Below are 24,091 nucleotides of genomic sequence, written 5' to 3' on the forward strand. Positions count from 1 at the left end.
GTTTTTCCTGGAGAGAAGTGGCTTCCTCCAAAAGTATTCGCCTCACTGTGCGTGCAGATGCACTCACACCTGCCTGCTGCCATTCCTGAGCAAGCTCTGCACTGGTGGTGCCCCGCTCCCGCAGCTGAATCAACTTTAGATGACGGTCCTGGCGCTTGCTGGACTTTCTTGGGCGCCCTGAAGCCTTCTTCACAACAATTGAACCTCTCTCCTTGAAGTTCTTGATGATCCGATAAATGGTTGATTTAGGTGCAATCTTACTAGCAGCAATATCCTTGCCTGTGAAGCCCTTTTTGTGCAAAGCAATGATGATGGCACATGTTTCCTTGCAGGTAACCATGGTTAACAGAGGAAGAACAATGATTTCAAGCACCACCCTCCTTTTAAAGCTTCCAGTCTGTTATTCTAACTCAATAAGCATGACAGAGTGATCTCCAGCCTTGTCCTCGTCAACACTCTCGCCTGTGTTAACGACAGAATCACTGACATTATGTCAGCCTGTCCTTTTGTGGCAGGGCTGAAATCCAGTGGAAATGTTTTTTGGGGATTAAGTTCATTTTCATGGCAAAGAGGGACTTTGCAATTAATTGTAATTTATCTGATCACTCTTCATAACATTCTGGAGTATATGCAAATTGCCATCATAAAAACTGAGGGAGCAGACTTTGTGAAAATTAATATTTGTGTCATTTTCAAAACTTTTGACCACGACTGTTGATGGGTAACTTCTTACTGCGGGAAACCACTTGTTGAATCCCATTGCGGGCAAATTACATGTAACCCCGATTTTTCACCACAAACAATTTTATGAAATTTTGATTATTAGAATAAAACCTAGATTTAATCAAACTATGGTTCCCACGTTTTATAAATATTGAATCCATGAAAAAGAAATAAGACACAAGAAGCTGCAGGGGATGCTCCTGCCAGCTGGAGGCTTAGTTCAGTCACGTAGCAGGCGTAGGTTGAACTGCGCATGGAAACACGTTTTGGGAAGATTGCATTCTTTCCCACCATAGGCTGAACGTCAAATCAGTCGTCGTCTCACGGTGCGTGATTCGATGAGGAGGTTGATACAAGAGAGGAAGAGGCGGAGTGTCGAAGATACGATGTATCTTTCTTGTGCGTCAGAATCACTGGCTATTGAAGGCTATCCACTACATAGGGTGTGAATGAGAGAGCGTTCTAAAGATACTCTGATAAATGCCAGGTAGTAATGTCCTGTCAAAAAATAAGAACGTTTAGCCATGCGTTATGGCAGACAAGTAAGTCAACGTCGCTTTGCAAAGTTTCTGTGGCTTCTTGTGGTAGCGTGGCATCTAGAGGTCCGACCACCCAACTAGGAAAATGCTGCGAAAATGAACAAAGTTGTGGATCAAATTTAGGTATCCAGCCTGCTGGGTCCACAGCCATCCCAACTTCTCCATCACCCGCAAATCACAGACAAGTCGCGGGCAACAAACAGAAGGAGGTGTCGCCTACCTTGTCTGAAAGGGCATTCACAGGACCCAAGATTGACTCCAGGACTTACCTTTGGTCAAGATATAATGAAATGAAACGGCTTGTGCACGGTAAGATGTTTTTATGTCATGTTAAAGTTTGCCTAAAATATGTTAGTTTTTTTGCCAACTGAAACTGTATAATCACTAACCTATTTCCCTTTTTGTCAATACAGTTTTTCCATCCATACCAGATCGATTGTTGGTTGTCAGATGACAAATGTTAGACTGCTGCCATATCAACTTGTATTATTGCTACAATCTGGAAACCTTTCAACCTCGTTTGTCATTTTTAGTAATGAAGTTCCCCCCTTGATTAGAATAAGGTTGACTAATAAACTAATATACCTAGTCTTTTATAATAACACCCCCCTCCCATTCCAATTATTATGTCTGTAATAAACTTCGATTTGATGTTCCAACTGTGAGTGAAATGTTCATAACCTAATGAAATACATATCTTGCCATTTTTAACTAAAGGCCCCTACTGCCCAAAATTGTCAGGCCAGACTTCAGTTTACGCACACAATGCATTGAAGACGAATCATGAAGACTGCTCATGGTAGATTAGGTATTTTGTTTAAAGTCCCCCCTCCTTTTCTGCAGATCTGATTCCTCCAGGTGTATGTAACTTACTGAACCCCTCCACCATCTATGCCAACAATGAGGTTGACTTGGACGAAGTGGACATCTATGGCTTTGATTATGACTATACGCTCGCTCTGTACTCCAACACTCTTGATACAATGATCTACAATACAGCTCGAGAATTCCTTGTCAAACACTACAAGGTTTGTTTGATGGAAATGCGACGCTGTTTGCCTCAAATCCTCATACAAATGTTCATGATGCACATTGTTTGTTTGATTGAATTAGTTAAATTGTTACTTTTAACTCCCCTAACAGTATCCAGAGGGCATTTGCAAGTATGACTATATTCCCAACTTCGCTACACGTGGTCTCCACTATGACATTCAGAAGGTAAGTGCTTTCATTGGTGTATGAAAGCTTATAGTATAAACATTCAACAGGAAAAGTTAGAAAATAGCTGGAATATTTTTATTTTTTTTACTAGAGTGAAATGGTAGTTGAGGTAATACAATTGTTTTTCATGCAGGGACTGTTGATGAAAATAGATGCTTTCCATTACATCCAGCTGGGGACTGTATACAGGTGAGATAATTGCTGGGTGAATATATGTAAAACGAAAGTTTTTTTCTAACAACAATGCTATGTCATGGATTAAATACTGTAGTCAAGAGACCATAGTGAGAGAGATGTTAATTCCCACAGGGGTCTGAAGCCTGTTCCAGATGAGGAGGTTTTGGAGCTCTATGGTGGAACTCACCATGTCCCTCTTCAGGAAGTCAGTGGCTTCTATGGAAAGGTCCCTACTTCACCACATTCTTCGACAACACTCGCCTGTAACTTCCTGAACAGATGAGCTAGATAAAAAACAAGGATCGGAGATTGTGCATAAACATATTTGACCTATAAGCCTAAATGTTGAAAAGCAAGCAAATAGTGCATAATAAGCACATGCAAAAGCGATGCGCTTTAAAGTCAAATAGTTCACAATTGCAATTAATTCTAGTTGCAATGCCAGTAACTATAAGACACAAGCACAAAGACAGAAATAATGGGATGCAATGGGTAAGATAGCCCTTAGACATATAGGGATACCAACTACGAACATGGTAAGGGCACTAAAACAGAACATTTATACAGTTTTACCAAGTCCGTGACCTGCTCTACACCACATTCTTTATTTTAATCACAAAGAATCCTATGGAGACTTTAGGCCAGCTACTGTAGAAATATGCATGTTCCCACTCCTTTATTGCTCTGTTTTCTCAGTGCTTTGGGAGAAGTTGAGTTTATTTGCCCACTTGATTAAATAGCCTACTAACCAAATGGTTGGTATTCTCATAATGTACTACGGGAATAAAAATCTATAAACTGACTGGTGTGTATGAATATGTATAACTTGGTTTGGAATAAGATGGTATTTATGTCGGATTATCTGTAATAAGATCTGTTATAGACAAAATCATTTGTAATAATCAGATATGTTTCTTTTTATTTCTGATGCTCCGCTTCTATCCCGTTGGGCTAACGTTATCTTACAGGGTCCAATGATGAAGCAGTTCATGGATGTTTTCTCCATCCCAGAGATGACTCTCCTGGCAGTTGCCAATGACTACTTCAACTCCAATGACATTGAATATGACCCTGGTCATCTCTACAAAGACGTTTCGGTGAGTGCATTCAGCAACAAAACATACCCACATTCTGACGCACTTGAATCCAAAGATAATACTTTATTTTAATTCAGACATTCAAAGTGGGACCAATTTTAAAAATATGGGCAAATAGCTGGTTCTGAAAATAGAAGGCTTTAAACTAAAAAGGCTAACTTAGTGCATTGCTGCACCCTGACTCCTGAGTAGTTGCACCAAAGTCAATGTCAGTGAATTGTCCGTTTGTCTACCAGTGTGCATGGCAGTTGGGAATGTGGGTAAACTTTGTTTTTCATGCTGTGTCGGTCAGTCCAGTGTGCCAAAAGCTCATTAATTCATCCTCTCCCTCCCCTTCAAATGGAGCCACTTACTAATGCTTAGTGTGTCTAAATGGAAAAGGTTGGGCAGAGCTAAAGAAAGACAAATATATGTCGGTGTGCCTGCCAAGTTACCAATGTGTTGGGCTCTGTTCAAATGCTTTCAAGACATAGTGAAAAGTTCCCCATTTGTTCTTCTCATTCAGTTTAAATGGCAGCTGAACTCAAAAACCAACTTATCTGGTTGAAAATTGCATATGTTGCATTGATATTAGTCATAAACATTGACTCTAGTGTAAAAAAGTACAAAAAAAGTGTAAATAGCATTAATTTGGTCATAGTCAGTATTTTCCAAAACAGAGATTTAGGGAAGCTGTTACATTCCTAGATTCATTGGATATTTTGAGGGTTGTATTTTGATGTCGATCATGTCGACTAACACGGGATGGTAAAACCTAGGGAGAATTGTCATGCATGGAGAAAAAGCTGCTCTGATTGCGCTCTATTCAACTGTGTGGCAGAACCAACAGGCAGTAAGACAGACCTGCCCACATTACTCAGTGCCTCAGACTTGTTTACATATCGTCGCTGTCTGATAACATTTTAGCCTTTATTTTTACATTTATTCAAAGCATTTACTCCTCAATGTATGCTGAACATTTCATGACTCTAGGAAGAAGAACATTTATTCAAAATAGCTTCTGAAGTTTCATGTATTTTCGTTAATGGGAAAATATGGTAATTTTTCAAATTTCCTGAAAAGTTTCTGTTTTGGAGGTGACGTTTTCATCAGACAGCGACGATAAGACAATACTTGGCCCATAAGCCCTTTATCGAGTGGCCTCTTGCTGATGTGTTTGATAGTGATCACTCGAGTCTTCCACAGTTTTGGGCAAAATGAGAATTGAGACGATGCGCACTTGCATCCCAACTGTCACTTGTCAACATTCCAAAAATCAAAAGCCATTTGTGATCATCATGGGGCCATACTTGCGAACATTATAAAAAGTTTAAGTTGAACTCTCAAAATTCGCATCAGCCAATTAAAATCATAGACACAATTGCACTTACCTATGAAAGCGTCCTTAACAGAAGTCTAATGGTACGTTCTGATAATCAAAGCAACTAGATCATGTGTGTTTGACTGACTGGTCAAATAGCTTTCTGTGTAGAGTGCTTAGCTCCACGTAATGGTCGCAGATTGTGGCAAGGGTTCGAATTTTACATGAGTTGTTTTCCCCTTTGAAATGTAGAATTAAATTTATTGTGTTAGTGTGTTGAGAAATGCAGCCAAAACCTTGTGAATGATGATTATGAATATATTTAAGGCAGCAGCTACTCTTCCTGGGGTCTGGCAAAATTAAGGCAGTTATACAATTTTAAAAACATTACAATACATTCATAACAGATTTCAAAACACACTGTGTGCCCTCAGGCCCCTACTCTACTACCACATATCTACAACACAAAATCCATGTGTATGCATGTGTCTGTGCCTATGTTTGTGTTGCTTCACAGTCCCCGCTGCTCCATAAGGTGTATTTGTATGTTTTGCATCAGTTACCTGATGTGGAATAGAGTTCCATGTAGTCATGGTTCTATGTAGTACTGTGCGCCTCCCATAGTCTGTTCTGGACTCGGGGAAAGTGAAGAGACCTCTGGCATGTCTTGTGGGGTATGCATGGGTGTCTGAGCTGTGTGCTAGTTGTTTAAACAGACAGCTCGGTGCTTTCAACATGTCAATACTTCTCACAAATACAAGTAGTGATGAAGTCAATCTCTCCTCAACTTGAGCCAGGAGAGATTGACATGCATATTATTAATGTTTGCTCTCTGTGTACATCCAAGGGCCAGCCGTGCTGCCCTGTTCTGAGCCAATTGCAATTTTCCTAAGTCCCTCTTTGTGGCACCTGACCACACGACTTAACAGTAGTCCAGGTGCAACAAAACTAGAGCCTGCAGGACCTGCCTTGTTGATAGTGCTGTTAAGAAGGTAGAGTAGCACTTTATTATGGACAGACTTCTCCCCATCTTAGCTACTGTTGTATCAATATGTTTTGACCATGACAGTTTACAATCCAGGGTTACTCCAAGCAGTTTTGTCACCTCAACTTGCTCAATTTCCACATTATTTATTACAAGATTTAGTTGAGGTTTAGTGAATGATTTGTCCCAAATACAATGCTTTTAGTTTTTGAAATATTTAGGAATAACTTATTCCATGCCACCCATTCTGAAACTAATTGCAGCTCTTTAAGTGTTGCAGTCATTTCAGTCACTGTAGTGGCTGATGTGTATAGTGTTATCATCCGCATACATAGACACACTGGCTTTACCCAAAGCCAGTGGCATGTTGTTAGTAAAGATTTAAAAAAGTAAGGGGCCTAGACAGCTGCCCTGGGGAATTCCTGATTCTGCCTGGATTATGTTGGAGAGGCTTCCATTAAAGAACACCCTCTGTGTTCTGTTAGACAGGTAACTCTTTATCCACAATATAGCAGGGGATGTAAAGCCATAACAAATTTTTCCAGCAGCAGACTATGATCGATAATGTAAAAAGCCGCACTGAAGTCTACCAAAACAGCCCCCACAATATTTGTATCATCAATTTCTGCATCAGCCTATCAAAGATCTTAGACTTTATATCCACCAACCAATGGCATTTCTTAAAATAGGTCAACTTGGCCACCAAATTGCATAGACGTGTAGGCTACACTTTACATGTACAATGTTTTATATGCATTTTTATAATCATCCACTTTGTCACATCAGTTATTTGAATCGAGCATCGAGGACCAGCAGTGAACAGTATTTTCCTTAACAAAAATGCTTGACGCGAGGGGGGCTCGAACCCACGGTTAATGTGCGCTGTGGTTTTAGTCAACCACTTTGACTCTAAAACCACAGTGAAACAGACTAGCAGAAATGTGGGATTTTGTCATATATACGAAAATGTGCCTTTTGAATTTTGTCTAATCAACGATGCATCATGCAATATTGGCACTCTACACTTGAGAAGGACCAAGCGGAGGAAAAGTAAACCTTGAATTTTGAGGTTTAAAATAGCCCTCCGGTGGCCAAGTTGACCTATTTTAAGAAATGCCATTGGTTGATGGATATAAAGTTTAAGATCTTTGATAGGCTGATGCAGAATTTGTTACAAGAAAATAATCACTGCCACCTGCTCAGGTTAGCATAGGGCTAAATGTGCCAGGTTATGTACAGTGGCTTGCGAAAGTATTCACCCCCCTTGGCATTTTTCCTATTTTGTTGCCTTGCAACCTGTAATTAAAATGGATTTTTTTGGGGTTTGTATCATTTGATTTACACAACATGCCTACCCCTTTGAAGATGCAAAATATTTTTTTTTGTGTAACAAACAAGAAATAAGACAAAAAAGCAGAACTTGAGCGTGCATAACTATTCAACCCCCCATAGTCAATACTTTGTAGAGCCACCTTTTGCAGCAATTACAGCTGCAAGTCTCTTAGGGTATGTCTCTATAAGCTTGGCACATCTAGCCACTGGGATTTTTGCCCATTCTTCAAGGCAAAACTGCTCCAGCTCCTTCAAGTTGGATGGGTTCCGCTGGTGTACAGCAATCTTTAAGTCATACCACAGATTCTCAATTGGATTGAGGTCTGGGCTTTGACTAGGCCATCCCAAGACATTTAAATGTTTCGCCTTAAATCACTCGAGTGTTGCTTTAGCAGTATGCTTAGGGTCATTGTCCTGCTGGAAGGTGAACCTCCGTCCCAGTCTCAAATCTCTGGAAGACTGAAACAGGTTTCCCTCAAGAATTTCCCTGTATTTAGCGCCATCCATCATTCCTTCAATTCTGGCCAGTTTCCCAGTCCCTGCCGATGGAAATACATCCCCACAGCATGATGCTGCCACCACTATGCTTCACTGTGGGGACGGTGTTCTCGGGGTGATGACAGGTGTTAGATTTGCGCCAGACATAGAGTTTTCCTTGATGGCCAAAAAGCTCAATTTCAGTCTCATCTGACCAGAGTACCTTCTTCCATATGTTTGGGGAGTCTCCCACATGGCTTTTGGCGAACACCAAACGTGTTTGCTTATTTTTTTCTTTAAGCAATGGCTTTTTTCTGGCCACTCTTCCATAAAGCCCAGCTCTGTGGAGTGTACGGCTTAAAGTGTTCCTATGGACAGATACTCCAATCTCCGCTGTGGAGCTTTGCAGCTCCTTCAGGGTTATCTTTGGTCTCTTTGTTGCCTCTCTGATTAATGCCCTCCTTGCCTGGTCTGTGAGTTTTGGTGGGTGGCCCTCTCTGGACAGGTTTGTTGTGGTGCCATATTCTTTCCATTTTTAAAAATGGATTTAATGGTGCTCCGTGGGATGTTCAAAGTTTCAGATATTTTTTTAGAACCCAAACCTGATCTGTACTTCTCCGCAACTTTGTCCCTGACCTTTTTGGAGAGCTCTTTGGTCTTCATGGTGCCGCTTGCTTGGTGGTGCCCCTTGCTTAGTGGTGTTGTAGACTCTGGGGCCTTTCAGAAGTGTGTGTGTGTGTGTGTGTGTGTGTGTGTGTGTGTGTGTGTGTGGTATGGGGAAAAAGTATTTTATCCCCTGATGATTTTGTACGTTTGCCCACTGACAAAGAAATGATCAGTCTATAATTTTAATGGTAGGTTTATTTGAACAGTGAGAGACAGAATAACAACAAAAAAATCCAGAAAAACGCATGTCAAAAATGTTATAAATTGATTTGCATTTTAATGAGGGAAATAAGTATTTGACCCCCTCTCAATCAGAAAGATTTCTGGCTCCCAGGTGTCTTTTATACAGGTAACGAGCTGAGATTAGGAGCATACTCTTAAAGGGAGTGCTCCTAATCTCAGTTTGTTACCTGTATAAAAGACCCTGTCCACAGAAGCAATCAATCAATCAGATTCCAAACTCTCCACCATGGCCAAGACCAAATAGCTCTCCAAGGATGTCAGGGACAAGATTGTAGACCTACACAAGGCTGGAATGGGCTACAAGACCATCGCCAAGCAGCTTGGTGAGAAGGTGACAACAGTTGGTGCGATTATTCGCAAGTGGAAGAAACACAAAATAATTGCCAATCTCCCTCGGCCTGGGGCTCCATGCAAGATCTCATCTCGTGGAGTTGCAATAATCATGAGAACGGTGAGGAATCAGCCCAGAACTACACGGGAGGATCTTGTCAATGATCTCAAGGCAGCTGGGACCATAGTCACCAAGAAAACTATTGGTAACACACTACGCCATGAAGGACTGAAATCCTGCAGCGCCCGCAAGGTCCCCTTGCTCAAGAAAGCACATATACAGGCCCATCTGAAGTTTGCCAATGAACATCTGAATGATTCAGAGGAGAACTGGGTGAAAGTGTTGTGGTCAGATGAGACCAAAATCGAGCTCTTTGGCATCAACTCAACTCGCCGTGTTTGGAGGAGGAGGAATGCTGCCTATGACCCCAAGAACACCATCCCCACCGTCAAACATGGAGGTGGAAACATTATGCTTTGGGGTTGTTTTTCTGCTAAGGGGACAGGACAACTTCACCACATCAAAGGGACAATGGACGGGGACATGTACCGTCAAATCTTGGGTGAGAACCTCCTTCCCTCAGCCAGGGCATTGAAAATGGGTCGTGGATGGGTATTCCAGCATGACAATGACCCAAAACACATGGCCAAGGCAACAAAGGAGTGGCTCATGAAGAAGCACATTAAGGTCCTGGAGTGGCCTAGCCAGTCTCCAGACCTTAATCCCATAGAAAATCTGTGGAGGGAGCTGAAGGTTCGAGTTGCCAAACATCAGCCTCGAAACCTTAATGACTTGGAGAAGATCTGCAAAGAGGAGTGGGACAAAATCCCTCCTGAGATGTGTGCATACCTGGTGGCCAACTACAAGAAACGTCTGACCTCTGTGATTGCCAACAAGGGTTTTGCTACCAAGTACTAAGTCATGTTTTGCAGAGGGGTCAAATACTTATTTCCCTAATTAAAATGCAAATCAATTTATAACATTTTTGACATGCGTTTTTCTGGATTTTTTTGTTGTTATTCTGTCTCTCACTGTTCAAATAAACCTACCATTAAAATTATAGACTGATCATGTCTTTGTCAGTGGGCAAACGTACAAAATCAGCAGGGGATCAAATACTTTTTTCCCTCATTAGTAACACACTAGTTAGTAACACACTAGTTAGTAACACACTACGCTGTCATGGATTGAAATCCTGCAGCGCACGCAAGGTCCCCCTGCTCAAGCCAGCGCAAGTCCAGGCCCGTCTGAAGTTTGCCAATGACCATCTGGATGATCCAGAGGAGGAATGGGAGAAGGTCATGTGGTCTGATGAGCCAAAAATAGAGCTTTTTGGTCTAAACTCCACTCGCCGTGTTTGGAGGAAGAAGAAGGATGAGTACAACCCCAAGAACACCATCCCAACCGTGAAGCATGGAGGTGGAAACATCATTCTTTGGGGATGCTTTTCTGCAAAGGGGACAGGACGACTGCACCGTATTGAGGGGAGGATGGATGGGGCCATGTATCGCGAGATCTTGGCCAACAACCTCCTTCCCTCAATAAGAGCATTGAAGATGGGTCGTGGCTGGGTCTTCCAGCATGACAACGACCCGAAACACACAGCCAGGGCAACTAAGGAGTGGCTCCGTAAAAAGCATCTCAAGGTCCTGGAGTGGCCTAGCCAGTCTCCAGACCTGAACCCAATAGAAAATATTTGGAGGGAGCTGAAAGTCTGTATTGCCCAGCGACAGCCCCGAAACCTGAAGGATCTGGAGAAGGTCTGTATGGAGGAGTGGGCCAAAATCCCTGCTGCAGTGTGTGCAAACCTGGTCAAGACCTACAGGAAACGTATGATCTCTGTAATTGCAAACAAAGGTTTCTGTACCAAATATTAAGTTCTGCTTTTCTGATGTATCAAATACCTATGTCATGCAATAAAATGCAAATTAATTACTTAAAAATCATACCATGTGATTTTCTGGATTTTTCTTTTAGATTCTGTCTCTCACAGTTGAAGTGTACCTATGATAAAAATTACAGACCTCTACATGCTTTGTAAGTAGGAAAACCTGCAAAATCGGCAGTGTATCAAATACTTGTTCTCCCCACTGTGTATATATATATATATATATATATATGCTAAGATCATGTGACACTTAGATTGCACACAGGTGGACTTTATTTAACTAATTATGTGACTTCTGAAGGTAATTGGTTGCACCAGATCTTATTTAGGGGCTTCATAGCAAAGGGGGTGAATACATATACATATTTTTTAGAATTTCTTTGAAACAAGTTATTTTTTTCATTTCACTTCACTAATTTGGACTATTTAGTGTATGTCCATTACATGAAATCCAAATAAAAATCAATTTAAATTACAGGTTGTAATGCAACAAAATAGGGAAAAAGCCAAGGGGGATGAATACTTTTGCAAGGGACTGTAATGGGAACAGCATTTAATCACGTGCAACGACGTCAACGATTTTAATTGACTGATGCACTTTTCTAATGTTCGCAAGTATGGCCCCCATGTGTCCCACCGCGACCTGTTTTGTAACATGATTTGCTATGAAACACTGCCAGACAGACTCTCACTCCGGTAATAGATCGTGAGAAAGTTCAAAACAAAACAGCACCGAAGCTCTTTGCCACTCACCAGTGACTTGATAAGCTGATTTAGCTAACGTGGCCTGCTGCTCATTGTGCCTGCTAGCTACTAGCTAGCTTCATTGACAAACACAGATGGAACTTAGCTAGCTAGTGGTTTTGGGCACTGATAAACAGCATGTAGCTTGTGCTTTATTTACGATAGTTTTACAGCTTGCCGATGAAGTTGTAGACATGAAATCTCAGAAATCAGTCCTGAGCGCAGCAGCAGTTGACTCGATACTGTCTACTTCCCAGTTATAGGGATGCTAGATCTTTATAGCACACTCCGGAAACATTCAATGGATCTCTACCAAGAGAGGAGAACCATGTTGGAAAAAAATGTGGCTGGTTAAATGTCCTTTTTAGATGGGAGTAGTAAGCCCTCAAAAGTGTTCAGAAGTCAAGTCAGAAATGTCTTTAGACCTTGAGCAAGACAACTGTAGACAAACATTCTCAGTGAAAGTTGAGTTTATCCACACTTTTATTTTCCTCAGGATGCCATTGGAATGGTGCATATCAAAGGCTACATGTACAAGTGGATAATGCAAGACTTGGGTGAGATATACAATTGTGGGTTCTTTTCATCTTCGCTTCTAGATATTCAATCCCAAATATGTTTGTATGGGATGCTCCCCATCTCACCCACGCCCAGTTTGCAGTTTTTTAAAAACTGAACATTGTGAATATCCCCTATATAAAAAGCAGTGTTGTCTTGATTCACTGTTCATATTCTCTATTTGAAAACCTAAACGGTAGAGCAATTTAACTGCCCTGCAGATAATAGTTTTGGGGTTATGATAAGATAATAAAGCAGTACACATTTTCATCAAGTATTTTAAATCACTTTCTTCCAAAACCATGGCCAAGGGGAAGTCAAGATAATTGATAAAATGTTGCTAACATACTTTAAAGTGCAAAAATATTAACATACTTTTAAGTGTATATAAAAATGACAGTACACTTGACAATTTATAATCTTAATTAAGTTTTGTTTAAAGATGTGTTTACAGAGTTAAGGTTTATCAGGAAAATTTCAGGACATTATAATATGTCTCTTTATACTCTGCTGTCTCACAATTACTTTAAATGCCTTAAATGATACATGCCTGTTTCCCAATGGACAAAGCTGCCAGTTTCCTCCAAGGGACAACATGTTCTGACGGAAGTGGAATATTTACATACTTGCGAAATACTCAGGGGAAGGGGATATTCCAGTCTGAATTGACCCTCTGTTCTCATTTTCCTCCCACAGAGAAATATATTCTCAGAGGACATGAGACATACGCAGTTCTGCACCGTCTGGCCAGCCATGGCAAGAAGCTCTTCCTTATAACCAACAGCCCATTTAGCTTTGTGTGAGTGTCACCATCAACCAAATCAAACTGACAGTTAAATAAATCAGAGATACACATACAGGTTACTGATTTGGTTTCTGGCATAGGCGGCGGCGTGAGTTTCAAGTTGTTTGGGGAAGCTAATGTTCACCATAAAAATGCACCTTTATAATAAAGCATTTAATGGATCATCGCATTTGCAGACTTATGTAAGATAGCCTACTATTTGTAATGTGACGAGTAGATTGGATAGTCATAATTTAGGCTAATAATATAACTCGATCTCTGTTTGCAAAAAATACTGTTCAATGCATGGCTGAGCGCGTTGTGGCGTAGAGCAGACCTAGGCTGTAGTCTATAGCAGATACATATCTTATCCTTTCTTTGCACGGGAAGAATTTGGCCTTTTTATGAACACATTTCATGCAATTCTACTACACTTTATATGACTGGAGACATTAGCAGAATATGTTTAAATACAACAAATTACAGGGTAGCCTACTCTGCTGACACTGACAAGCAGATCAATAAAAACAACGTTGCCTGATCCATATAATAGGCCTATGAGAAGGGGAGACACAAATACAATATGATGTCCATCTAACCTGGAGGAGGAAATTGTCCAAAAACAAACTTTCATGTGGCACTGATCCAACAATGGTAAAGAGTGAATATGCACACTCACCGGGGATATGCTCTCCGCTGGTGCCAATAAAATAGGCTATACTGGTTGCTCAATTAAGTTGAGAATTTTGATAACTAAAAGATAGATTTAGAGGATTTTTGTCTTCTCTTTACAGCAATATAGCCAATATAGCCAATCGTTTTCTCACGATTGTATTTTGAAATACTGCGATGTGCCTGGCTGGGGCTCTCTACCTTTCACTGACAGTTGCAACTTGACAGTCATCTATTAAAAAATTAAATAATCATCTAATGATTCTCTGTGGCCAAATCATGCTTTCTGGTATAGTAGCCTATTTTGAATGATTGTATTTATTTGTATACACAGGAGTAGCTTAATTAGGTTATATAATTTTGGCAATTTAATTCAATTGACTTTAGGGGAAGCTTTGCTTTTATTTGTAAAAAAAACGGGCCTTATGGACACGCCGTCTGTGGGCACTTTCAGCTCTTAACAGTAGCTGTACATTTCGTGGTTGTTGACTAACCAGCTGTTTTCCTAATTATTTAGAGACAAAGGGATGAAATACATGGTAGGAAAGGACTGGAGGGACTTCTTTGACCTTGTCATTGTTCAAGCTGATAAACCACACTTCTTCAATAACTGTGGCAAGTAAGTCTGATATTCGGCATATCTTTATACTCCCAACCAAGAAGTGTCGAAATTCTACATTCTTGTTCTTCACACAAATGTACAGAAAACAAGAGCACTCTACATACTGTTCAGGTCATTGTGTGACCTGATCAAATTTGCTATTTGCAGACCTTTCAGACGTTTGGATGGCAACGGGGACCTTCAGTGGGACAAGATCAAGAGCTTGGATAAGGGCCAGATCTACAAACAGGTAGGAGCGGAGACATTACCCAGAAGTATTACTGTATACAGTGCATTCAGAAAGTATTCAGACCCCTTGACTTTTTCCACATTTTGTTACGTTACAGCCTTATTCTAAAATGAATTAAATCGATTTTTTTCCACATCAGTATACACACAATACCCCATAATAACACATTTATAAAGAATCCCCCCCCCCCAGAAATATGACATTTACATAAGTATTCAGACCCTTTACTCAGTACTTTGTTGAAGCACCTTTGGCAGAGATTACAGCAGAGTCTTATTGGGTATGACGCTACAAGCTTGGCACACCTGTATTTGGAGAGTTTCTCCCATTCTTCTCTGCAGATCCTCTCAAGCTCGGTCAGGTTGGATGGGGAGCGTCGCTGCACAGCTATTTCCAGGTCCCTCCTGAGATGTTAGATCGGGTTCAAGTCCGGGCTCTGGCTGGGCCACTCAGGGACATTCAGAGATTTGTCCCGAAGCCACTCCTGCGTTGTCTTGGCTGTGTGCTTAGGGTCGTTGTCCTGTTGGAAGGTGAACCTTCGCCCAAGTCTGAGGTCCTAAGTGCTCTGGAACAGGTTTTCATCAAGGATCTCTCTGTACTTTGCTCCGTTCATCTTTCCCTCGATCCTGACTAGTCTCCCTGCCGCTGAAAAACATCCCCACAGCATGACGCTGCCACCATGCTTCACCGTAGGGATGGTGCCAGGTTTCCTCCAGACGTGACGCTTGGCATTCAGGCCAAAGAGTTCAATCTTGGTTTCATCAGACCAGAGAATCTTGTTTCTCATGGTCTGAGTGTCTTTAGGTGCCTTTTGGCAAACTCCAAGTGGGCTGTCATGTGCTTTTTACTGAGGAGTGGCTTCCATCTGGCCATAAAGGCCTTATTGGTGGAGTGCTGCAGAGATGGTTGTCCTTCTGGAAGGTTCTCCCATCTCCACAGAGGAACTCTGGAGCTCTGTCGGAGTGACCATCGGGTTCTTGGTCACCTCCCTGACTAAGGCCCTTCTCCCCCGATTGCTCAGTTTGGCCGGGCGGCCAGCTCTAGGAAGAGTCTTGGTGGTTCCAAACTTCTTCCATTTAAGAATGATGGAGGCCACTGTAGAAAGTTTTTGGTACCCTTCCCCAGATCTGTGCCTCGACACAATCCTGTTTCGGCGCTTTACGGACAATTCCTTCGATCTCATGGCTTGGTTTTTGCTCTGACGTGCACTGTCAAATGTGGGACCTTATATAGACAGGTGTGTGCCTTTCCAAATCATGTCCAATCAATTAAATTTACCACAGGTGGACTCCAATCAAGTTGTAGAAACATGTCAAGGATGATCAATGGAAACAGGATGCACCTGAGCTCAATTTCGAGTCTCATAGCAAAGAGTCTGAAATCTTATGTAAATAAGGTATTTCTGTGTTTTATTTTATATACATTTGCAAACATTTCTAAAAACCAGTTTTCGTTTTGCCATTATGGGGTATTGTGTGTGTGTAGATTGATGAGGGGGAAAAAAACAATTTAATCAATTTTAGAATAAGGCTGTAACATAACAAAATGTGGAAAAAGTAATGGAGTCTGAATATTTTCCGAATGCACTGTGTATATTTAACTAAAATGATACGTTAGCGTGTGGGCCAAAGTTCTTTGCCAGTTTGTAAATGATGAACTTGTCTATTAAATTGCAAAGTGACTAACTCAGTTGCAGGACTTACCAGCATTGACTGCTTGCGTTCCAGATTGCGCTAATTTGTGAGATTCACAATGTCAGTCGCATTTGTTCCTTTTACTGTGGGAAGTGAATGACACATGATTGGACTATCATTACATTTTTACATTTTAGTCATTTAGCTGATGCTCTTATCCATCGCAACTTACAGTAGTGAGTGCATACATTTACATACTTTTGCGTACTGGTCCCCCATGGGAATCGAACCCACAACCTTGGTGTTGTAAGCCTATTGAACTAAAGTTCCACACGTCACAAGTTACTATTTAGTCAACCTGAATCAAATGTCCCTAGTCTGAGTTAGGCTGGTCTTACAATGATGGCCTTTGAATCCTACGCAAAGATGTTAGTCTTGTCCTTGAAGTTAGTTCCCTGTTGTAGCTGAAAATAGATCAGGTTTGGTGAAAAGTGGTTTATATTTTGATGCTGTGACAAGTATTGCCTTTAGGGTTGCAAATGGAGGGTATATTACTGGAAAATTACGAAGTTTACCTGTAAACTACCAGAATTTTGGTGATTTAAGATGTTATTTTATCAGATTATATCTAGTGTGGCCTTTGTGGGTACTTCCTATTATCTCTGGCCCTCTGTGTGGCCTTGTCACATGTAAATATAAAATAATCAAATAAGATGATTCTAAACTAAAAATTTGAATGACAAAGCTGTAAAACATTATCCTAAATATAAACCATCAACTTAGTGAATACCACTGGTGTTTTAATATGAGGGTTTCAGCATGAAATATCCTTTTTATATTTTTTTTTACACACATTTATTTTACTATGTCTTTGTTGTAAAGGTTTTTGCACCAAACTGGTGGCAGTTGGGGAAAAAAAGTCAATAGTTGAAAGAGTTGCAGAGTTCATTGAAAATAATGCCATTGCTGATTTAGATGTTTTTTCCCCATGAATTAAGCTTTTTTTCTGTTGAACCATATAGTCTATTCGCTAGAAACGCATGGACAATATGGACACAAATATAAAAAATTTATACTATATATTAATACATTTTTATTCAAGTATAAATTATTAAAGTTACCATAGATTGACATAGATTACCTGTTAATTCTGTTAACTTTGGTAAATTACTGGTAGCTTTGCAACCCTAATTGCCACAGTAGGACATGCTAACCATGCAGTACTTTTCCTCTCACCCTAAGAGCACTGCCAACATCATTGGCAGATGGACCCATAGTCAAGGCCAATAGTTGTCTGCTGCTAAGGCCTCAGCAGAATTTGGTGGAAGACCACGTCCTTGACCACATATTTATATGAATTGTAATTAGTCATGTTATAGTTCTGCCAATCCACAGTCCTTTTTTTGCCTTATTTCCTCAGTTTTTACTTCAAGCATTAAAACTTAAAGGCCCAGTGCAGTCGAAAATGTGTGTTTCATATACACTGAGTGTACAAAACATAAAGGACACCTTCCTAATATTGAGTTCCACCCCCATCCACCCTTTTGCCCTCAGAACAGCCTCAATTCGTTGGGGCATGGACTCTACAAGGTGTCGAAAGCGTTCCACAGGGATGCTGGCACATGTTGACTAATGCTTCCCACAGTTGTGTGAAGTTGGCTGGATGTCCTTTGGGTGGTGGACCATTCTTGATACACACAGGTAACTGTTAAGCATGAATAACACAGCACAAACCAGTGCGCCTGGCACCATCTACCATACCCCGTTCAAAGGCACTTAAATATTTTGTCTTGCCCATTCACCCTCTGAATGGCACACATACACAATCCATGTCTCTATGGTCTCAAGGCTAAAAAATCCTTCTTTAACCTGTCTCCTCCCCTTCATCTACACTGATAAAGTTGATTTAACAAGTGACATCAATAAGGGATCATAGCTTTCAGCTGGATTCACCTGGTCAGTCTGTCATCGATAGAGCAGGTGTCCTTTAATGTTTTGCACACTCAGTGTACAGTGGGGGAAAAAAGTATTTAGTCAGCCACCAATTGTGCAAGTTCTCCCACTTAAAAAGATGAGAGAGGCCTGTAATTTTCATCATAGGTACACGTCAACTATGACAGACAAAATGAGAATTTTTTTCCCAGAAAATCACATTGTAGGATTTCTTATGAATTTATTTACAAATTATGGTGGAAAATAAGTATTTGGTCAATAACAAAAGTTTCTCAATACTTTGTTATATACCCTTTGTTGGCAATGACACAGGTCAAACGTTTTCTGTAAGTCTTCACAAGGTTTTCACACACTGTTGCTGGTATTTTGGCCCATTCCTCCATGCAGATCTCCTCTAGAGCAGTGATGTTTTGGGGCTGTCGCTGGGCAACACGGACTTTCAACTCCCTCCAAAGATTTTCTATGGGGTTGAGATCTGGAGACTGGCTAGGCCACTCCAGGACCTTGAAATGCTTCTTACGAAGCCACTCCTTCGTTGCCCGGGCGGTGTGTTTGGGATCATTGTCATGCTGAAAGACCCAGTCACGTTTCATCTTCAATGCCCTTGCTGATGGAAGGAGGTTTTCACTCAAAATTTCACGATACATGGCCCCATTCATTCTTTCCTTTACACGGATCAGTCGTCCTGGTCCCTTTGCAGAAAAACAGCCCCAAAGCATGATGTTTCCACCCCCATGCTTCACAGTAGGTATGGTGTTCTTTGGATGCAACTCAGCATTCTTTGTCCTCCAAACACGACAAGTTGAGTTTTTACCAAAAAGTTCTATTTTGGTTTCATCTGACCATATGACATTCTCCCAATCCTCTTCTGGATCATCCAAATGCACTCTAGCAAACTTCAGACGGGCCTGGACATGTACTGGCTTAAGCAGGGGGACACGTCTGGCACTGCAGGATTTGAGTCCCTGGCGGCGTAGTGTGTTACTGATGGTAGGCTTTGTTACTTTGGTCCCAGCTCTCTGCAGGTCATTCACTAGGTCCCCCCGTGTGGTTCTGGGATTTTTGCTCACTGCTCTTGTGATCATTTTGACCCCACGGGGTGAGATCTTGCGTGGAGCCCCAGATCGAGGGAGATTATCAGTGGTCTTGTATGTCTTCCATTTCCTAATAATTGCTCCCACAGTTGATTTCTTCAAACCAAGCTGCTTACCTATTGCAGATTCAGTCTTCCCAGCCTGGTGCAGGTCTACAATTTTGTTTCTGGTGTCCTTTGACAGCTCTTTGGTCTTGGCCATAGTGGAGTTTGGAGTGTGACTGTTTGAGGTTGTGGACAGGTGTCTTTTATACTGATAACAAGTTCAAACAGGTGCCATTAATACAGGTAACGAGTGGAGGACAGAGGAGCCTCTTAAAGAAGAAGTTACAGGTCTGTGAGAGCCAGAAATCTTGCTTGTTTGTAGGGGACCAAATACTTATTTTCCACCATAATTTGCAAATAAAGTCATTAAAAATCCTACAATGTGATTTTCTGGAGAAAAAAAAATCTCAATTTGTCTGTCATAGTTGACGTGTACCTATGATGAAAATTACAGGCCTCTCTCATCTTTTTAAGTGGGAGAACTTGCACAATTGGTGGCTGACTAAATACTTTTTTTCCCCACTGTATATGTCTACACTATGAGGTTGGAATAATACTATGAAATTGTGAAAATGATGATAATGCCCTTTAGTGTAAGAGCTGTTTGAAAAGACCGCCTGAAATTTCAGCCTGTTTTTGGTGGGATGGAGTTTTGGCTTGCCGGGTGGGCGATAAATTAGTTTATAGACCAATAAGAAAGAGTTCCAAACCTCTCTGCCAATACGTGTTTTTTCTTCCATTTTCCCAACCCCACTCTGACCACTCCCAGACATTCCTATCTAAATTCTTGCTTGAGAAATTGCTCTTTGCTAAAAAGCTAGTTTTGTTTCTTTTTGACCATTTTAATTTAAAACAATCACAGTAAGCTACTTAATTGTTACCCAGAAATGATTTGATATGGAGATCAAAACGGCTGCATTGGACCTTTAATCATCTTTCCTGTCTCCTTGTTGTAGGGCAACTTGTTTGACTTTCTCAGGCTCACAGGATGGAGGGGATCCAAGGTGCTCTACTTTGGAGATCATCTGTACAGTGACTTGGCAGTGAGTCATACTATATTTAGTTAGTCTGAACTTTTGGTTACTGATACAGGCAGTGTGAATGTGATTTCAGAACACAGGAAATGCACACATTCATTTGTTTTAAGGACTGTGCCTCGCAATGTTGTGCTTACAATGTAATAACTTGTGGAATGCTGTGGCTAGTCGTTGAACTGCGCTGACTACTCATGCTCTCCTGCAGGACCTGATGCTGCGTCACGGCTGGCGGACGGGGGCCATAGTACCAGAGCTGGAGGTGGAGACCAGGGTGGTGAACACGGAGCAGTATGCACAGAGTCTCACCTGGCTGCAGGCACTCACCGGTCTGCTGGAACGCATGCAGGTACACTATAGGGTGTTTTACAACATAGAACTCAGCAAACTGTGAGGTCAAAGCAATAGGTTAAGCTACATATGTTGCATTTACCATGAGGGAGCTGGGATTGTGTAGAGACTTTGGATGGACACTGAATGAGAGAGATTTATTTGAAGAATATTGCCTTTATGGGATGTATTCCCAATCAATTGTACCCACACAAAAAACATGACTACAACAAGCTAATATTATGATTTTGCTAACCATCAGCCATGCAATTAAGAAAGGAGACACTTGACACCATGTACTTCTTGAATGTTGAGATGAAAGTATTCAAGTAAAACATTTTTTATTGAACCTGTGCAGATGCATCGAGATTCAGAGTCAAAGGAAGTTCTACAGGATTGGTTGAAGGAGAGAGAAGAGCTTCGGTGAGTGTAGTTATAGTAGATCAATTATACTTAATTTATCAAGACCGTCGGACAGCTAGTCAGACCTTAAGGATTCAGTGTCATTTTGACTTGACAAGCTTCGTACAGACCTATGAACTTCCTTCTACCCTCTTCCATTTTCCCCCTCACAGAGCTGTGACCAAGAACCTGTTCAACCCTCACTTTGGCAGCATTTTCCGCACCTGCCACAACCCCACCTTCTTCTCCCGTCGCCTGTGTCGCTTCTCTGACCTCTACATGGCGTCCATCAGCTGTCTGCTCAAATACGACCTCTCCTACACCTTCTACCCTCGTCGCACCCCCCTGCAGCACGAGGCGCCCCTGTGGATGGACCAGCTTTGCACTGGCTGCATGAAGACTCCCTTTCTGGAGGAGATGGCTCACATCCGCTGAGAGGGCCGCTCCGAGGTCTCCCAAACCTCAAACTGAATATAAAGAGGCAGGAACTGAGGCTATGCTGAGAGGAAGGAGAGTTGGGGCATGGTGCACAGATCATGAGTGCCACCTGCTGGGTTGTTGGATGCCAGTAGGGAAAGTGAAAAGGAAGGGAAAGAGGGATAGCTAGTCAGATGCACAACTGAATGCATTCAACTGAAATGTGTCTTCCGTATTTAACCCAACCCCTCTGAACCAGCCTACAGGAAAATATCTGGCTATTCAAGTTACTCAATATCACTTGGTTGGCAAGGACATTTGATGGGTTAAGCCTTTTGTTACTTTTTAGGTTAGTTTAAGTTGAGGTTGCAACTTGTAATCAAAAACAATTTTAACATTAACTGTTGGTACATGGTTTGGATATCTGTTACTTGATTACTATTTTTTCTCTCTTCTCATTTTAACCATGTACTTAATTTAACTTCACTGTAACAGACTGATGTCATGTAATGACACATCTTATGACCTCATCAGTTTGAGTTATGAGTAATGGATCTTAAATGAATTGGCGTATAGTCTTGGCTGTTACTGTATGTGAGTATGACCATTCACATTGCAGTATGATGATGATTGTTGCCAGAGGTTCAGGGCAAGCTAAGTTGGTGCAGTCGCTAGAAATATATTTTGGGTAATTCTTGAATCAGGGTGGCATTTTTGCAACCATGAATTAACACTTTTTAAAATGACAAATAGTTACACATCATACATGTTTTTGTTTATCAATAATAAAACATAGGCTAATGCAAGTCCTTTATACTGTAAAACTTTTAAGTCCCAAATAAAATGACATTTTATTTTCTTGCTTAATATAGCTTGAAATGTATAGATGTAAGCTTAATTAGCCATTTGTGTCACTTCAAAGTAATAAATATGAGTTATAAGTACTTATCCAACCATGACTGCAGAAACACATCAACAATACAAATAGGGTATCTCCCTATCATAAACGAGACTCATAAATGAGAGTTGAGTGATACAAAATAAAAGTGTAATTTAGCTGACAATGGTTTATATATTGGCTCCTGGCTGTCAGTCCATTGGTCTCTGTGGGACAGCCAGTGGCGACCCGTCATTCAGGGCAGGTGGGGCAGAGCCTGTGTTTTTTGTTGCCTGTTTTGCATGTTATTTTGACATTAAAACGTGTCACGTATCAGTTTTGAAACAATGTAAAAAAAAATAAACAAATAATCATTGAGTTAATAGAGCCGCATACAAACATGGTCTCTTTTTTGTTTTCTTGAGTAAGGCAGCTACAAAATGCAGGTGTTTCAGCCTAGCTCAGTGCTTTCTGTGGTGAGCGGAAAATACAGAGCGTAGGGGTTGGTAATGTTCTCTAGTTGCGCCGTGATTGGGTAATGTTCTCTAGTTGCACCGTGATTGGCTCAGTGTTCTGTCACTCATGGGGACACTATGTCACCACCAAATCTAAGGGTAGAGCTCGAACATTGAAGCCCCTTGGGTGCTGCCATAGTTATATTAGAAGTGTCCATCCAAAATGTATGCACTCACTAACTGTAAGTCGCTCTGGATAAAAGCGTCTGCTAAATGACTAAAATGTAAAAAAAAAAAAAAAAAAAAAAAAGAAAGCTCAAGGTCATTGGCCACAGATAAAATGACGTCAAATCACGTTATATCTACAGTAGCTTTGATTGGACTGATAATGTCAACATCATACTTTCAAAATCTTAGCTAGCAGTCATCATCATCTATCATGAATGGGCCTCCTGTAGCTCAGTTGGTAGAGCATGGCGCTTGCAATGCCAGGGTTGTGGGTTCGATTCCCACTGGGGGCCAGTATGAAAAATGTATGCACTCACTAACTGTAAGTCACTCTGGATAACAGCATCTGCTAAATGACACACAAAAAAATTGACAATCTACGGCAAATGCTTTTTCATAATAAAGAGAAATTATAGATAAAACGTATCGGTGCTCATCGGCCATTGGACATAAACATTACACAACAAGTTGGAAATTCAACAATGAGTGGTTTGGAAGGAATCAGTGGCTAACTGCAAGCATTGCAAAGCAATCACTAGCCTGATATTCAGTGGAGTGGGTGTCTGGGTTTAAGGGTCTCTTTTCCAAGCTTAAAACGATAATCATTCAACACTGGCCATGCTGTCAATCCAGCATGACTTCTGCTGCGCTCAAAACAACTGGAAACTCGGAACTGGGAAATCTGACTTCAGTGTGTTTAAGACAACTGGGAACTCTGAAAAAAACAAGCTCCGACTGGGAAAATACATTTTGAACGGTCATCCAACTCAGAATTGCAAGTCGGGAACTTGGGCCTCTTTCTAGAGCTCCGACCTGAAGATCCTGACGTCATCATGATTCGACCTTGTATTTTTTCAGAGTTCCCATTTGTCTTGAAAGCGCCATAAATCCAGAGAATGCCAGACTTTGATGACAAAATTTGCCGGAGAAGGACCGCCGCGCCACCTTCCTGTTCAAGTGAACACAGCACAAAAAGGTGATTCCAAAAAAATTGTTGTATGCTGCTTCATAAATAATGTAATATGCCAGGGAGAT

At 41.1% G+C, this 24,091-nt stretch overlaps 1 protein-coding gene across 1 annotated transcript; it reads left to right on the top strand.

Annotated features, from left to right (window-relative positions):
- Positions 1-1,092: 1,092 nt before the first annotated feature.
- On the top strand, positions 1,093-22,785 carry LOC311147369 (5'-nucleotidase domain-containing protein 2-like). The gene is made up of 14 exons (XM_084184060.1): positions 1,093-1,571; positions 2,106-2,290; positions 2,406-2,480; positions 2,617-2,672; positions 2,793-2,886; positions 3,629-3,757; positions 12,220-12,280; positions 12,978-13,080; positions 14,255-14,356; positions 14,507-14,588; positions 20,270-20,356; positions 20,556-20,696; positions 21,036-21,100; positions 21,253-22,785. The coding sequence occupies exons 1-14, from the start codon at positions 1,217-1,219 to the stop codon at positions 21,512-21,514; spliced, it is 1,797 nt and encodes a 598-aa protein (XP_084040186.1). The 5' UTR covers positions 1,093-1,216; the 3' UTR covers positions 21,515-22,785.
- The last annotated feature ends 1,306 nt before the right edge of the window (positions 22,786-24,091 follow it).

This window comes from Coregonus lavaretus (assembly GCF_964263955.1).
Source record: "Coregonus lavaretus genome assembly, chromosome: 20".
Classification (NCBI taxonomy): Eukaryota; Metazoa; Chordata; class Actinopteri; order Salmoniformes; family Salmonidae; genus Coregonus; species Coregonus lavaretus.